At 33.1% G+C, this 18,417-nt stretch overlaps 1 protein-coding gene across 1 annotated transcript; it reads left to right on the top strand.

The window, feature by feature from the left end:
- Positions 1 to 7,558: 7,558 nt before the first annotated feature.
- LOC108732413 (glucose dehydrogenase [FAD, quinone]-like) lies at positions 7,559 to 17,802 on the top strand. Its single transcript, XM_025979429.1, has 3 exons — positions 7,559 to 7,660; positions 7,780 to 8,556; positions 16,602 to 17,802. Exons 2-3 carry the CDS (start codon positions 7,808 to 7,810, stop codon positions 17,695 to 17,697), a joined length of 1,845 nt encoding a protein of 614 aa, XP_025835214.1. The 5' UTR covers positions 7,559 to 7,660; positions 7,780 to 7,807; the 3' UTR covers positions 17,698 to 17,802.
- Positions 17,803 to 18,417: the final 615 nt, after the last annotated feature.

An 18,417-nucleotide genomic window follows, 5' to 3' on the forward strand; every position in this document is an offset into this window, starting at 1 on the left:
CCCATAAAAAGTTATGGGGGTTCAAAGTTAATAAATATGCCAATTTTTATACATTTCTAGGCATGTAAATATTTATATAGTCATTCTTAAACAATATTTAAAGGTAAAACTAATGAAAAATACATAAAAATATTGTGAAAGTTATATAAAACATTATTTAAATATCTTTATCAATAGGGAAGGTTAGGTTAGGTTATCGGGTTTTGTTCAAGTGACCACCCTCTTTCGATCCCCCACCTCCACCCGCTTGAAAATATTTTTTCTATTGAATTTTATTTGAATAATAGTGTATGTAAATTGTCAAAATAATCAACTTTCAACTCCCATAACTTTTTATGGGGGTGAGATCGTCACGAACTTTTTATGGTACAGTGGTGGGGGAGACTTCCTCTTTCGATCCCACCCAACCATCATCTAGACATTTACCGTAGATTTAATAAACAATAAATGAAAACAAAATATATTTTCCACAAATGGATGACTTTTAATTAGACTTTTCTATTCGTTTTCTAAGTCTTCCGCAATTTTTCATTTAAAAACATTAAATTTAAAAAAATTGCTACTTATTCTATGTAAATAGCTCTCACGATGGATCGGTACTCATTGAAAGTAAAACTTTAAATCAAATTGACTTTTAAATGCCTATTTAAAATTGAACATGTTAAATGATAACAAGAACTGAAAATAAATTGGTGGGATATTCGGAAATCCTGAAACTACATAAATTTGCATACGCATGTCTAGCTATCACCTACCTACCTATCAAGTAGATAGACATGTATGTATATGTAGTTTCATTTAACATAATAAGTATAATATTAAAATCAACTAAATCTCATTGTAAACATGGGAAACGACTTATCTGCATATTCAAACAGAAATATCAGTCCTTCAGACATCAAGCATTTTGTTCATGACTCGACTGATAAGTCCCATTTTAAAAAATTGCCGATTCATCTGTGTAAAAGTATAACAAACATACAACGTAACAACATTTTACCGTCATAGTTAATGACTCTTTATCTCTCTCTTACTCCGTCTCAAGGCAACAAAATATATTGAGTTTGTCTCATTTGCACAGTAAATCAGAAATAGCTCTACCACGGAGATTGCACCAAGGATTCAACATTCGAACCATTAAAAACATTCAGTTTCACTGCCGGTTTCATTCCGCAGCAGGCTGTGGAAAGTAGTGGACGATTGTCGTTCGTAGTTTTGTTGTGAAATCCTTCATCGCATCACGATCGTGTCATTAAACGATCGAATGTTAAATTGATAAATGCGCGAAACTAACAAAATTAATGCGGTTGTATTTAGCATTAACTGTCGACAAAGAAAAGTCTTATGTAAGATTTAGTGATAACTAACTACACAATATATGAGTGAAAGAGTGCAGTATAATAATAGTGGGTTCATTTATTTGCAAGTAATCGCACAAATTAGTGCTTTTTAAAAATCAACTAGTTGAAAAAACGCTACCTGCCTAGTTGAAAAAGCAGTCAAGGTGAGTTTGTTTTTTGTTCTATTATTATAGTTTTCAGATGTTTATCATCATCCATATCTCAGAAAACAGCCTAAGGACCAAATTTTGCGTGGTGTATTTACAAAAAGATAACTTTCTATTTGACACAAAATATATCTGTTTTTAAAGGGTGGCTTACACTTGTTTCGTCAAATACGATAGTGTAAAAGCTGAGATATAATTACTTTTGAATACTTACAATGATTTGCAAATTTTATTAAATCTACAAATGCAAATTCTTATGTTAATTTAAAAGTAGTAAACAACACACACACACATACAGATAATTTATGTAAAACAATTTTATTATAAGAATACAAAAGTCAAATTCGCATTCTACGTTATTACTACTAAATCGGCGAACTTCAACTTGGGGTCATTGAAAAACGCAAATGAGATAATTAATAATTTACAACTTTGCACAAGATATGTAATTTAAAAGGTAATGCAAATGTTTTAAAAGTTTCCTAGTTTTTTAAAAACGATTTAAATCCACCTCATGCTTTTATTAAATAAATTAGTAGAAGATATCAAAAGTGTTGCATAATTTATTAATGTGTTTTTGCAACAAGGAATTGTTGATGTAAAGATAAAGTCGGTGTTTAGCAAATACCAGAAGCAAATTTTTAAGCAAATATGTATCCATAACTATATAAACATCTGTTTGAATATTAATGACGTTTGTTTTAAAAATACATTTGATAAACATACAAGAAAACAATAGTACAAAATTTTATAACAATGGTGCACTATTATTATTATTATTAACATCAACAGGTTCAATTGATTATAATAATATGACATTTTATAAATAAAAGGCAAATGTTAATTTCCACAAGAATGTACTAAAGCATTTGACAATTGATTTGCCTTATTAACGACAGGGCTTCATCAGAAGTATACTAATGATTTCTGACGAAGTTTAATAAGGCTATGAAATTATGTATTTTAATATTTTGTGGAAATTAACATTTACTTTTACTTATAAAGTGAACTATGAGTTTCCATTATGTAAATTTAGATCGTTGATCTTAATCGTATATGGATAAAATATTCGTAACCAAGAAAGTATGCATTTCTTTTAATTATAGAGCACCCTTTGCAATTTGGAATTTAAAAAAAACTAAAGAGTATTTTAATTGTGTAATATTTAACCTTTATTGTAACATTGTGTTCAAAAAAATATGTACCTATTAAATTAACAATGAACTTCAAGTAGATATTGCGTATAACAAGTACCTGCTACTTAATAGTCATTACTCATGGCAGTAAATTTTCACGGCTGTTACAATTCGTATTTGCACACATTGTGTGCAAGAAAGTGCAAAAAAAATGTTTATCAACGATGCAATGTAACTGTAAATAAGTAATTATACTTTTTTCTACTATAGATAGATATTATGACTCCTTATTAACTGTTAATTAAATGAGTAATTCAGGACTCTACTACTAGGAGCTCTCAGTTTATTGTCATGATGTTTGAAATTCTAAAAGATGTTAATGATGCACTTGCACTATACATATAAAGTTTTCAACCCTTTAATTGCTATATTTAATCCTACAAAAAAATATGTATTTTTGTTATTGACATCCCTAGACAAAAACTTTCAATCTCTCTCCAGTCTTTCAGTCTTTCAGCCTCTCTGAGAGCGTCTCTCACAGTCTCTCAGTTACTGCCTAGTCTCTGTATGAGAACGATAAAATTGTTAATTCAGAGATTCGAGTCTCTCATAGAGAGACTGTGAGAGATGTATAAAAATATCTAGGCAATAACTGAGAGACTGTGAAAGACTGTGAGAGACGCTCTCAGAGATGCTGAAAGACTCTGAGAGACTGAATTTTTTTGTCTAAGGAATGAAATTAATATTTCGTTTAACACGTTAATAGTATTATTGATTTCATGTCGCTGGCATAGTTATTACATCAATTATTATCTTTTATTTTGAGATATTTTGAGAAAAGTAAAATTTTTCTTTCTCAATTTTCCTCAATAAGTGTTATTAAACATTTCCATTTTACAAAGTATGAGAGCACTAAGAAAGGATCTTCTACTAGAAAAAGGGATTCAAAATTTGATGTATCAAACAAGGTAAAACCTAAACCGCTGAGTTAGGAAGTTTGAAACTTTTTTACTCTTTATACAAAAGTATTGTTCATATTATAATGTGGAAATGTACTACAATTGATGGTTTTTAAATTCATGTAATCATTTGTATGCCATCAAGACACAAACGAGTCTCAAAAAATGTTTGTCTCTTTGTCAGTTTGTCCGTAATGGTTAATCTCCGAAACGGCTGAACCAATTGCCACGGGAATTTTGTTTTACTGGGCGAAATGGTGGGTTAAAAGGTAGTATAAAATAAAAAGGCGTATACATTGTTTTCATTTACTGAGGAAAATTATATGAATGTAGTTGGGTGTTGTTACGAAACAATCAATGGAATGAGATAGGTACAATCAACTTTACAATCTATTTGCTAGTTGTTTCTACTGCTGTGCTATCTGTATCTGATAGTAATTGTTTTTTATTTTCCTGACGATAATGATTTTCCTGAAATTACAACTTAATCGAGAAAATTTCCCAGTTACCACGGGGCTTAAAACATTTAAATTCTCCTTCTCATTGCTCTGCCAAAGATTATTATTAATGAATTGATGGACCAATTTAATTTCAAGTATATAGCAAATGAAATAGTAATAGGAAAACAACGGTCTTTAGTTGAATTGATGATTGCACTTAAAATAAAAATTAAAGAACCTTAAATTACCTTTATGACTATGTATAAATAGGTTTTTACATTTAATTTTTGAGAAGTATACTTTCCTCAGAAAGTTTTATCTGTCTTAGGGTTAGGTACTTATTAACAATTACTGGAGAGTAATGTTTTATTATTTCATGAGAAAAAAGAAAAGTGTTATAACGAATATGTTTTATTGAAAGTAACATTTTTTACTTAATTTGAACGTGTTCGTATAAACGAAAGTGATGCAGGACACCAGGCGCCAAAATGAGGTTGTTACGCCAAAAAAAAACGTTGCTCTTATAAAAATCCACGAAATCATTTTAAAAAACTGTAAAGTGGAAAAGCGTGAGATAGCTGAGAGTAGATATTAAGAGAGCGTGTACAATATACAATGTACATACCTTCATATCATATCTTGCATGTGAATTCGCTAAAAACGACAACGTGTTAATGACTGACGTACTCTCTAAGGGAAATAAAAATTTTTTCATGCGGTATATGACAATAGATGAAACATGGATTCATCCCTACACAAAGGGTCCGTAATTCTGGATGAACATGGTTTTACAAGCTATGAAATATTTTCAGATCATTAACAGCGAATATTATAAGTATGTCGTTATTGGATGGAAGAAGAAAATGCGAGAAAACGGCCCCCAGTGAAGAAAAAAAATGCTTCATCGTCAAGACATTGCAGCATGTCACAAATCGTTGGTTACAATGCCTAAATTGTATGAATTAATTTTTGAATTGCTTTCGCATTCGCCATATACCAAAATTTTAGCGTCGAAACTGAAGTGTGTCTTTACAAATAGTTTTTTAAGAAACGCATACAAAAGTTAGAGTAGTGCAGGAATAACTGCACTTTAGAACAGGGGTCGGCAAGTAATTTTAGGTGGGGTCCGGATGTTTTTAAAAATTTTTATCGTGGTTCAGAAAGAACATAGGTACTTATTCGTTCCTCTAAAAAACGATAAGGGTGGCGCCCAAAGCTAACATACTTTGCTACCTTCAGAAAATATTTTTTAAGTAACATATTTCAGTAATTTACTTNGCTCATTTATTTAGAAATGGTACTCGGGACAGCACAGCTCGAGCTTATCTTCGTTCGGCAAGAGCCCGACCAAACCTTCATATAATGTTGAACTCCACAGCTACAAAAATTAATTTTTCACAAAGAAACGGATTAGCTGTGGCCAGCTCTGTGGAATTCTCTTATAACGGCCGACGTTACAATGTCAGCGTTACAAAAGAAGTAGTAGTATCAGGTGGAACTATCGGTTCTCCTCAGTTACTTCTATTGTCTGGTATTGGTCCAAGAGCTGATTTAGAAGATGTGAACGTTACTGTGGTTCGAGACCTTCCAGGTGTCGGTCAAAATTTCCAAAATCACGTTTCATTATTTGTACGGTTCAACTTGACAAAAGTTCCGGATACCAATCTGCTGACAAGGGACGCCGTAAATCAATATTTAAGTCAACATAGAGGTCCTTTGTCCTCTACGGGGCTCGCACAAGTTGGCGCTCGATTTTCATCGTCTGTAAACCAGGAACAAAATTGGCCGGACATGCAGATTTATTTTGCTGGTTACAGTGCCACCTGTGCTTATGGCAATGGTTCGGCCAATTTGCCAGCCGATCCCAATCAGCCAAATAACACAAGATTGATTACCTTTCAAGTAACGTTAGTAAGAGCAAAGAGCAGGGGTTACATTAAGCTGAGTTCGAATAATCCAAGTGGAAGGCTGATTGTACAGCCCAACTATTTACAAGAGGATTACGACGTTCAAGCTTTAGTTTCCGGAATAAAAACGGCCATTAGAGTGGGAAATGCCGACATTTTAAAACAAAAGTACGGTTCTGAATTGGTGCGGAATCCACATGGAAACTGCTCATCTCTTTATCAATTTGGTAGCGATGCTTTCTGGGAATGTGCGACCAGANGCACTTAAAATAAAAATTAAAGAACCTTAAATTACCTTTATGACTATGTATAAATAGGTTTTTACATTTAATTTTTGAGAAGTATACTTTCCTCAGAAAGTTTTATCTGTCTTAGGGTTAGGTACTTATTAACAATTACTGGAGAGTAATGTTTTATTATTTCATGAGAAAAAAGAAAAGTGTTATAACGAATATGTTTTATTGAAAGTAACATTTTTTACTTAATTTGAACGTGTTCGTATAAACGAAAGTGATGCAGGACACCAGGCGCCAAAATGAGGTTGTTACGCCAAAAAAAAACGTTGCTCTTATAAAAATCCACGAAATCATTTTAAAAAACTGTAAAGTGGAAAAGCGTGAGATAGCTGAGAGTAGATATTAAGAGAGCGTGTACAATATACAATGTACATACCTTCATATCATATCTTGCATGTGAATTCGCTAAAAACGACAACGTGTTAATGACTGACGTACTCTCTAAGGGAAATAAAAATTTTTTCATGCGGTATATGACAATAGATGAAACATGGATTCATCCCTACACAAAGGGTCCGTAATTCTGGATGAACATGGTTTTACAAGCTATGAAATATTTTCAGATCATTAACAGCGAATATTATAAGTATGTCGTTATTGGATGGAAGAAGAAAATGCGAGAAAACGGCCCCCAGTGAAGAAAAAAAATGCTTCATCGTCAAGACATTGCAGCATGTCACAAATCGTTGGTTACAATGCATAAATTGTATGAATTAATCTTTGAATTGCTTTCGCATTCGCCATATACCAAAATTTTAGCGTCGAAACTGAAGTGTGTCTTTACAAATAGTTTTTTAAGAAACGCATACAAAAGTTAGAGTAGTGCAGGAATAACTGCACTTTAGAACAGGGGTCGGCAAGTAATTTTAGGTGGGGTCCGGATGTTTTTAAAAATTTTTATCGTGGTTCAGAAAGAACATAGGTACTTATTCGTTCCTCTAAAAAACGATAAGGGTGGCGCCCAAAGCTAACATACTTTGCTACCTTCAGAAAATATTTTTTAAGTAACATATTTCAGTAATTTACTTTCAAAAAATTTTTGGCGGTCCAGTTTTTTACCTTCCGCAGGTCACCAGTTGTTGACCGATGCTCTAGGAAGACTTTGCTAATAAATACAGTCGAACATTGCCAGAACATGTGTTTTATATGTTCGTCTTAGGATTTTTCACACCTTAAGTCAAATTCATAAAAAGTGTTGCCTGTTGTCAGGAATACGCGACATTACTTTTTTTCGTCTGGTTAATTTAACTAACACGTGTATATCAAATGGCAGATAAGATATTTTTCATTTGGGAGGGAATTCAAAAAAACAGCATCAATATAAAAGATCAGTTTCCAGTTTCCAAGTAGTTTTCGTTTTGTATTGCCGAAGTGAAATTTCAAATGCAAGTCTAAATAGATATTGCACTTTCTGGGTAAGTACAAAAGGACAATTAAATAACATTCTGAAAGGAAAAGATTGCAGTGGAAGAGAAAAATATTAAAAGTCTTTTTTTTTACAAACAATTATTATAAACAGGCCAATCTCTTTTAGGTAACAAAATTACAAAAAAATCACGAATATGGCTTGTAACTGTACAAACCCTTTTTATGGTCTCCCTCTCCAAAACGTTTCGTGCAATGTAGCATCATCAGTTATGTTTATGACTCTTGTCAATAATCTTCTTCGAAATCAATGTGATATCTCGGACGTGTGCGGAAGAATAAGGCCAACTTTAAATCCTGATAACTCATACGACTTTATAGTAGTAGGGGGTGGTGGTGCAGGGTCAGTAGTAGCTGGAAGACTCAGTGAAAACCCGCATTGGAAAGTTCTGCTTATAGAACAGGGCAATGATGAACCTGTAGGAAGCCAAGTACCCAGTTTTGCTTTCAGTTTCCTGGGAAACAGTGATGTAACCCTCTCCTATCCTACAGAACGTCAAGCGAACGCCTGTCGTCAAAACCAAAACAACCAATGTAGCTATGCCCGAGCAAAAGCACTTGGAGGGTGCGGGGTTGTAAATGGAATGACATATATGCGTGGGGTACCGAGAGATTACGATTATTGGGCCGAATTGGGTAACACAGGATGGAGCTACGACGATGTTCTACCATATTTTATTAAATCGGAAGACAATGGTAATATTGGTACCTTAACAAGCACTGAGTATCACGGAGTTGGGGGTCCGTTGAGAGTTGAAAGGTTTCCTTATGCACCACCTATAGCTCAAGACATTCTCGCAGCAGCCAGATCTGTTGGTTACGAAACTCCAAACGACCTTAATGCAGATGTTCTCGAAGGATTTGTAATTACGCAGCATATGAATAAGTAAGGAGAATTTTAGTTACTGTTTTCATTTACTGAAACTTTTAGAGAAGATCGCTCGTCAATTACTATTTTTGGGTATATGTTTCGATGATCCCATGTATTAAGTCACAACTGGACCAAGCTTGGTCTGAGCTTGACCTCTCATATTGGACCAAGCATACCAAATGCTTGGTTGGTCAGTTAGGCCCAAGGCTGGTTGCCAAAATTAGGATAGGTAATGTCAATACCAATGAACGAAAATTTTTGAAACGTTCTGCGATGTTAATTTTTTGCAAAATTATTGATTTTTACGACACCAATAGCTGTTGATGGAGGTGGATATTGAAACACTTCACATTTATTATCTCCTTCAAAAGTACAATTTTCTTTTATCATTTGTTTGGGATTTGGTTTAAACTCGGTACGGTACTGATTGACCAATATTCGACATAACCTGACGAAACGTCACTGTACTGAACTTTGGCACTTGAATATTGACTGAAAATTGGTCCAATATCGTCAAACCTATACTTGGCTGCCCAGTACTGGACTAAATTGACTAAATGTTAGAGCCATTTGAAGATTGACCAGTTTTGACAAGCCAATGCCACTAAGTTGACAAAGTTAGTCATATTTAAACAATATTCTTTACTGAAGCATTGGAAGTACAAAATAATTCAAATCAATTGGAGTTCATATTATGCACTCTCACAGTTCTATTAATAATAATCGGACAAAACCCATAATATTCAATATGAAAATAATAATATTTCATCTAAAAGTCCTGTGGGATACGTAAAAATTCGCTAAAGCCAAGATCTCTCTACAAACAACTACTCTATTAACAATTTTATAAACAGGCAAACAATAGATTGGACCTATTCGACTCGAGTCGCGCATAGAGATCCTCATTTCGTATTCAGTCTCTGAACGAGAGACTCGAATTTCTGAACGAGAGACTCGAATCTCTCAATAAGTGGTGTCTCGATAAACATGGTTCAAGTTCAACATATTTCAGAGAACCCAGTCTTTCTACGAGAGACTCGTGTTGTTCTTTATAGACCTTTTTGAATTTTTCGAATAAAAATTTAACGAGACCAAAAACCAGACTTTCGGGTTGCGGTGTATGTGATCTCGGTATCGCCCATAATATTTTTCAAAACAAGAAAAATCTTGCTCTCATGTGAAGCCCGATTAATTACAGAAAATGGAACTGTAAATTAAAAGTTTATAGAAATGACTTATCCATCCAAAAATTTCTTTTTAAGAGAATTGATTAGTTATGCATACTTATAGTTATTGAATACTAAAGTAATATTTAATTTATGCTTTATTTATACAAATGNTATTATTGATTTAAAAATACTCTGAATTTCGAATAATCGCTTACAAAATTACGATGTTTACTTAAGGCCTTAAATAAAGTATTTTTGCGTATTTTATATGTCTTGTAAAATATAACGTACGTACAGAACAAATAGAGTACAATACTTTATAATAAAGTACGGGTGGCAACCCTACATACTTCAAACATTTACGGTTTAGTGATTGTAATGATTCAATCAATCCAATTTCCTTGGGCCTCCAAATAATTGAAACATACATTAACAAGGGGTAGATAAATTATTAATACAACGCTTTAAATGTTTCAACTTGAATGAATCAACCGATGTATTTTTTAATTAAGTATATTTTCTTAGTAACTAAGTTTAATAATTGCAATGTTATGTTTCAAAGTTAATAGGTAAAAATGATACGTGACTTTTTTATACCTTATTCGATTAACATTTTTCAAACTTTCATCATTTAAAAAATATTTAACAAGCGTTTTCCCAAAGCAAATCAAACTAAAAAAAATTTGGCATCACATTTAATGAATACCATAAAAAAAAATAATGGAATAAGGAGATAAATTCACAATATCTAATGAATTATTAGCCACTACACTGCCACTATGAACCAGTGATGCTATTAGATATCAAATTTAACTACCAATAGTTTACAAATCATTCTTTGTCTTTTTAACTTACGATTTCAGAAACAAATATGATGAATTTTGGGACTTTTACAGTCTGTGGATTTTTTTTTAATAAGTGAACTATATTGGAAAAGTTTTAGGGCCTTATAAGAAAAGAGTACTAGGGGATAGTACACCGGGAACACGGTCGTTTGGGAGAAGGAACATATGATTTATTTATGATTTAGAGTAAGAGTTTGATTGTGAATCTTTTTATTACGTATTGTTCTTTTCGGTTTCACCTCGGTTTTGAGATTATGCTGTGTGCTAAAAAATTAAAAAGCGATAGAGGGCTGGTAGGCCAATTTATTTCGGGGCTGGTTGACCATTTACAATTAATCAGGAAGTTTCCTAAAACTTCATCCTCCCCGCTCTATATGATTTCCTCAAGCTACGAGTGTATCCTTAGTTACATCGTTCAGAAAAAATAATGTTGTTTTTCGACAACATGAAACGTTTGAATCTATCTCTTGACGATTATTGGAAGGTAGATATGTTATCGTAGTTAAGACTGTTTGTTACCAAGTAATTGAAGCAGTAAGAGGTTTTCAAGTTTTGTTTCCGATACTTAAAGCCAAGAGTATTTTGTTTTGGTGTTTAACTATCTGATTGTTTATTCCCTTTTGATGTTTATGCTTATCTTAATTTTCAGGATCGACGTTTCTGTTTCAATAATAAAATTGATAATTGCAAATAGTTGTTATATTTTTTAACCTCTTTATCCCTATATTTTGTACTAAGTACTTCATAGGTCAACCTACCCCAAGTAGAAAGTCAATTAGCCCAAGGCAAAAGGTTGGTTGATACCTACTCGTTGATATCTAGTCTAGCTTTTACCCACGGTTACGCTTTCGTTGTTATCTTAAATACGTGTCAAATATCATCGAGGAACACATAAAACAAATTTTTCTATCCCTTGGGAACAGTATTTTTTCAGGATAAAAAGTACCCTATGCCATTTTCTGTATCCCTGGATATGTGTGTACAAAAAATTATCACATAAGAATCTAAAGGAAAAAATTAATAGATACACATTCGGTTTGTTCTAACGTTTATTTTTCAAAGTAACAATTGCTAGGAATGTTTATTTGTACTTACAAAGATATAGTGGTAATTTTTATTTCTTGATAGTAATAAACTTTGGTGTTAATTATTAATATTTACCTACATAAGATTTTCAGTCCAGGGGCTCAAAAACCACTCGGAAAGTGGATCTGCCACTGGAACATCTCTAATAATAATTTTAACTTTGCCCATTTTTGTGGGTTTACGTAAGAACTATCAAGAATCTCCTCACTCCCTCTAAGGAAAAATAAGACATGGTCGACACCTCTCGCTCCCTAAATCATGTTATGTAATAAATGAATGACGCCTATTTAATTGAACCAAATTGTATTCCTTGCAAGTATCAGATAATAATCGACTTTTTTTTATAAACTCACTTAAGGACAATAAATTAATGCTACAGTATACCTAAGAGCGAATGTTGAAAAATTAAAGTTCTGTAAGTTCCCGAGTCGAAAAATTGGGACTCATTTTATCCTCAAATGAACTATTTAGACTCATTTTTTCCTTATTTAGACGTTTTTAATCTCAGATACCTCAATAAGTTTTCATAAGACTCATCACATTGGATTCTAAAAAGTCTCATTTTATTCTCAATTTAACCTCAACAAGAAAAGAATGAGACTTTTTGAAGACAAAATGAGGTTTCCTAAATAATCTTTACTCCTCAAAAGTCTCATTTTGTCCTGATACGGGAAAACCGCGGATAAAATGAGACTTTTGAGTCTTGTAGTTTGAAATATCCCTAAAAATTCTATTGAGATCAAATGAGGACAAAATGAGTCCCAATTTTTTGACTCGGGTTCTTTCTCGAACAATTAATTTTCATTTTAACTCCCTACATTCAATGTACCTATTTCAAAGATAATCCATTTCTTACGTTTAAATCAATCATCAACATCTACATGTTAGATAAGTTAAATTTGGTAATTTTAAACAACATCATGAGAAGATATAAAATTTCAATGACTTAAGAAGAATCAACACCAAACAAAATTATATACATTCACCAAATCGCACTTTCAAAAGATGAAAAAGATATCAAAATAGGGTAGGGTCTCTAAGTGGGTAGCTCACTACCCCTTGTGAGCCCCATGAGGTTACCCCCTAGGGCAAGGAAGGGGCATATAACGCCTTGTCGCATTTGCGCATCATCAGGTATGCCGCATGTGGCCCCGCGGGGAAAAGTTATTTGTACCCTATTAAAAATTTTTGGAAAAATGAACTTTGTTATTAATGAAAAAAATACAAAATTGAATAAGAAATATATTTCACCAATTAGAAACCGTTTACTTTTACATATGTAGCAACGGTATAACATATATCTTTCGACACTAACATTAAGATTTTCATCAACATCTATGATTCTATAGGTATTAATATTTTCATTGTTTGCACTAACGATAGGTGCATTTCTAAATATGTAGCATCGCATGATTACGTATAAAGGGATTTTCTTTTTCGTAGTAGTTTTCCACAAATTTCAGTACGATTTATATCTCCATTTGAAGGAATATATATACATATATAACTTATTTGTGAAATTTGTTTGGTCTTAAGTAAGATTGTGTTATTGGGCTGTTTTGTAGTCAATAATACTTTAAATTGCAATCGTTTTACTGTTGTTCGACCTGATGCGTTTGGTTTCAGTCGTCTTAAATCAGAAACTATACTTGTTGGTTCGTTGCAAATGTAAAAGATTTCATTGAAACGACGACATAATTGGGCAAGGGGATCGTTATTATAAGTTTTTTCATTTTACCGAAATTTTTTTCTTCGTCGAGCTCTCTAAAATAGATTTAATTGTAAGTTTATACATGTGTTAGATTTGTTTCTTCTTATTTGCGAAATTTGTTTGGTCTTAAGTAAGATTGTGTTATTGGGCTGTTTTGTAGTCAATAATACTTTAAATTGCAATCGTTTTACTGTTGTTCGACCTGATGCGTTTGGTTTCAGTCGTCTTAAATCAGAAACTATACTTGTTGGTTCGTTGCAAATGTAAAAGATTTCATTGAAACGACGACATAATTGGGCAAGGGGATCGTTATTATAAGTTTTTTCATTTTACCGAAATTTTTTTCTTCGTCGAGCTCTCTAAAATAGATTTAATTGTAAGTTTATACATGTGTTAGATTTGTTTCTTCTTATTTGCGAAATTTGTTTGGTCTTAAGTAAGATTGTGTTATTGGGCTGTTTTGTAGTCAATAATACTTTAAATTGCAATCGTTTTACTGTTGTTCGACCTGATGCGTTTGGTTTCAGTCGTCTTAAATCAGAAACTATACTTGTTGGTTCGTTGCAAATGTAAAAGATTTCATTGAAACGACGACATAATTGGGCAAGGGGATCGTTATTATAAGTTTTTTCATTTTACCGAAATTTTTTTCTTCGTCGAGCTCTCTAAAATAGATTTAATTGTAAGTTTATACATGTGTTAGATTTGTTTCTTCTTATTTGCGAAATTTGTTTGGTCTTAAGTAAGATTGTGTTATTGGGCTGTTTTGTAGTCAATAATACTTTAAATTGCAATCGTTTTACTGTTGTTCGACCTGATGCGTTTGGTTTCAGTCGTCTTAAATCAGAAACTATACTTGTTGGTTCGTTGCAAATGTAAAAGATTTCATTGAAACGACGACATAATTGGGCAAGGGGATCGTTATTATAAGTTTTTTCATTTTACCGAAATTTTTTTCTTCGTCGAGCTCTCTAAAATAGATTTAATTGTAAGTTTATACATGTGTTAGATTTGTTTCTTCTTATTTGCGAAATTTGTTTGGTCTTAAGTAAGATTGTGTTATTGGGCTGTTTTGTAGTCAATAATACTTTAAATTGCAATCGTTTTACTGTTGTTCGACCTGATGCGTTTGGTTTCAGTCGTCTTAAATCAGAAACTATACTTGTTGGTTCGTTGCAAATGTAAAAGATTTCATTGAAACGACGACATAATTGGGCAAGGGGATCGTTATTATAAGTTTTTTCATTTTACCGAAATTTTTTTCTTCGTCGAGCTCTCTAAAATAGATTTAATTGTAAGTTTATACATGTGTTAGATTTGTTTCTTCTTATTTGCGAAATTTGTTTGGTCTTAAGTAAGATTGTGTTATTGGGCTGTTTTGTAGTCAATAATACTTTAAATTGCAATCGTTTTACTGTTGTTCGACCTGATGCGTTTGGTTTCAGTCGTCTTAAATCAGAAACTATACTTGTTGGTTCGTTGCAAATGTAAAAGATTTCATTGAAACGACGACATAATTGGGCAAGGGGATCGTTATTATAAGTTTTTTCATTTTACCGAAATTTTTTTCTTCGTCGAGCTCTCTAAAATAGATTTAATTGTAAGTTTATACATGTGTTAGATTTGTTTCTTCTTATTTGCGAAATTTGTTTGGTCTTAAGTAAGATTGTGTTATTGGGCTGTTTTGTAGTCAATAATACTTTAAATTGCAATCGTTTTACTGTTGTTCGACCTGATGCGTTTGGTTTCAGTCGTCTTAAATCAGAAACTATACTTGTTGGTTCGTTGCAAATGTAAAAGATTTCATTGAAACGACGACATAATTGGGCAAGGGGATCGTTATTATAAGTTTTTTCATTTTACCGAAATTTTTTTCTTCGTCGAGCTCTCTAAAATAGATTTAATTGTAAGTTTATACATGTGTTAGATTTGTTTCTTCTTATTTGCGAAATTTGTTTGGTCTTAAGTAAGATTGTGTTATTGGGCTGTTTTGTAGTCAATAATACTTTAAATTGCAATCGTTTTACTGTTGTTCGACCTGATGCGTTTGGTTTCAGTCGTCTTAAATCAGAAACTATACTTGTTGGTTCGTTGCAAATGTAAAAGATTTCATTGAAACGACGACATAATTGGGCAAGGGGATCGTTATTATAAGTTTTTTCATTTTACCGAAATTTTTTTCTTCGTCGAGCTCTCTAAAATAGATTTAATTGTAAGTTTATACATGTGTTAGATTTGTTTCTTCTTATTTGCGAAATTTGTTTGGTCTTAAGTAAGATTGTGTTATTGGGCTGTTTTGTAGTCAATAATACTTTAAATTGCAATCGTTTTACTGTTGTTCGACCTGATGCGTTTGGTTTCAGTCGTCTTAAATCAGAAACTATACTTGTTGGTTCGTTGCAAATGTAAAAGATTTCATTGAAACGACGACATAATTGGGCAAGGGGATCGTTATTATAAGTTTTTTCATTTTACCGAAATTTTTTTCTTCGTCGAGCTCTCTAAAATAGATTTAATTGTAAGTTTATACATGTGTTAGATTTGTTTCTTCTTATTTGCGAAATTTGTTTGGTCTTAAGTAAGATTGTGTTATTGGGCTGTTTTGTAGTCAATAATACTTTAAATTGCAATCGTTTTACTGTTGTTCGACCTGATGCGTTTGGTTTCAGTCGTCTTAAATCAGAAACTATACTTGTTGGTTCGTTGCAAATGTAAAAGATTTCATTGAAACGACGACATAATTGGGCAAGGGGATCGTTATTATAAGTTTTTTCATTTTACCGAAATTTTTTTCTTCGTCGAGCTCTCTAAAATAGATTTAATTGTAAGTTTATACATGTGTTAGATTTGTTTCTTCTTATTTGCGAAATTTGTTTGGTCTTAAGTAAGATTGTGTTATTGGGCTGTTTTGTAGTNAAAACCTTGTTTTTCTTGGTCAGGCCGGAAACTTATCAATCCACCCTCGTACATGTGTTAGATTTGTTTCTTAAGACCCATATGAAAAACCCATAAGGCAATCCTCATTTTAGTATCGCCACTTTTTGTGGTGGGATTTTCATGGGGAATTTACGGGGAAATCTCTATATCGGCATGAAGCCCGCGCCCTATATGGGGCATGTCCCTTATAAATTTTAGTCGGATGAAAAACTCCACGCTCAATCGTCAGGAGTTAGGACTCAAATCACTTGAACGCAAAAGGGCTCATTTTGAAATTGACTAATTATCCTGTTTGTGTGTTCATTTATTTAGAAATGGTACTCGTCACAGCACAGCTCGAGCTTACCTTCGTCCTGCAAGAGCCCGACCAAACCTTCATATAATGTTGAACTCTACAGCAACAAAAATTAATTTTTCTCAAAGAAACGGATTAGCAGTGGCCAAATCTGTCGAATTTTCTTATAACGGTCGACGTTACAATGTCAGCGTTACAAAAGAAGTAATAGTATCAGGTGGGACTATCGGTTCTCCTCAATTACTTCTATTGTCTGGTATTGGTCCAAGAGCTGATTTAGAAGATGTGAACGTTACTGTGGTTCGAGACCTTCCAGGTGTCGGTCAAAATTTTCAAAACCACGTTTCATTACACGTACGGTTCAACTTGACAAAAGTCCTAGATACAAATCTGCTGACAAGGGACTCCGTAAATCAATATTTAAGGCAACATGGCGGTCCTTTGTCCTCTACAGGAGTGTCACAAATTGGTGCTCGGTTTTCAACGTCTGAAAACCGCGATCGAAATTGGCCGGACATGCAGTTTTCTTTTGGTGGTTACGTCGCGGATTGCGCTTATGGTAATGGTTCGGCCAATTCACCGACCGATCCCAATCAGCCCAATAACACCAGAACTTTTACCATTAATATAACCTTGCTTAGAGCAAAGAGCAAAGGTTATATTAAGCTGACTTCCAACGATCCAAGTGGAAGACTGATTATACAGCCGAACTATTTAGAAGAGGATTACGATGTTAAAGCTATTATTTCCGGAATAAGAACGGCTATTAGAGTAGGAAGTGCCGACATTTTAAAAGAAAAGTACGGCTCTGAACTGGTACGGAATCCGCATGGAAACTGCTCAACTCTTTATCAATTTGGTACCGATGATTTCTGGGAATGTGCGGCTAGATATAGCACTGATGCCCAAGCCCATTTGGTTGGAACGTGTAAAATGGGACCTCAATCTGACACATTGGCCGTTGTTAATCCTGAATTGAAGGTTTACGGAACTTCTAATGTTAGAGTAGCTGATGCGTCAGTTTTTCCTGAGAATGTGGCTGGAAATACTTTTGCTACTGTTGTTCTTGTAGGCGAAAGGGCAGCCGACTTTATTAAAAAGGACTGGTCGTAGTCCATTGTAAATTTCGAAAAGATATATATACAAATTACCGCTGTTTGTGGATATGGATTAGCTACAATTTTAAAAACTTAATATAAATAAATATCATGGCAATTTNGGTCTTGGTCTTGGTCTTAGTCTTATACTTCTAATCCTGGTCTTGATCTTGCTTATTTGGTCTTGGTTTTGGTCTTGCTGATATAGTCTTGGTCTTGCTCATTTAATCTTAAACTTACATTTTTCTTTAGTAATGGGCCTTCCTCCAACACATAAGTTGACCTTTTAGCAAACAAAATGCCCCTAGTGATTTACTTTTAAAAACAATTCAACACGTTTTGATAATTTCCAACAGAGCCTAAGTATGAATTATTATATCTGTTGTATAACATACTCAAACTAAAGACAAAACTAGAAAGAAACGAGCTGGTTTAGGCCAAAGTATAATTTCTGGAGATGCATTGTTGTAAACACTTTTATTAATAATAACTTTTAAGGATCTTGCAAAGGAAAATCGTCAGGTACACTGTAGAATTAATTTGAAACAAAAACTGGAATACCTTAGAATGCCTAGAAAGTTTTTTGGAGAGTTAAAGAATTTTAATTTAATATTTAGACGCGATCAATATCATTAAAGACAATATAACTGTAGGGCCACTATACAGGGTTAAAGGATTAGTATTATTAAATTTGCAGATGATATAGCAATATTAGCATCTAGGAAGGAGCAGTTAG

This window comes from Agrilus planipennis, unplaced genomic scaffold (assembly GCF_000699045.2).
Source record: "Agrilus planipennis isolate EAB-ADULT unplaced genomic scaffold, Apla_2.0 scaffold73, whole genome shotgun sequence".
NCBI classification, from domain to species: Eukaryota; Metazoa; Arthropoda; class Insecta; order Coleoptera; family Buprestidae; genus Agrilus; species Agrilus planipennis.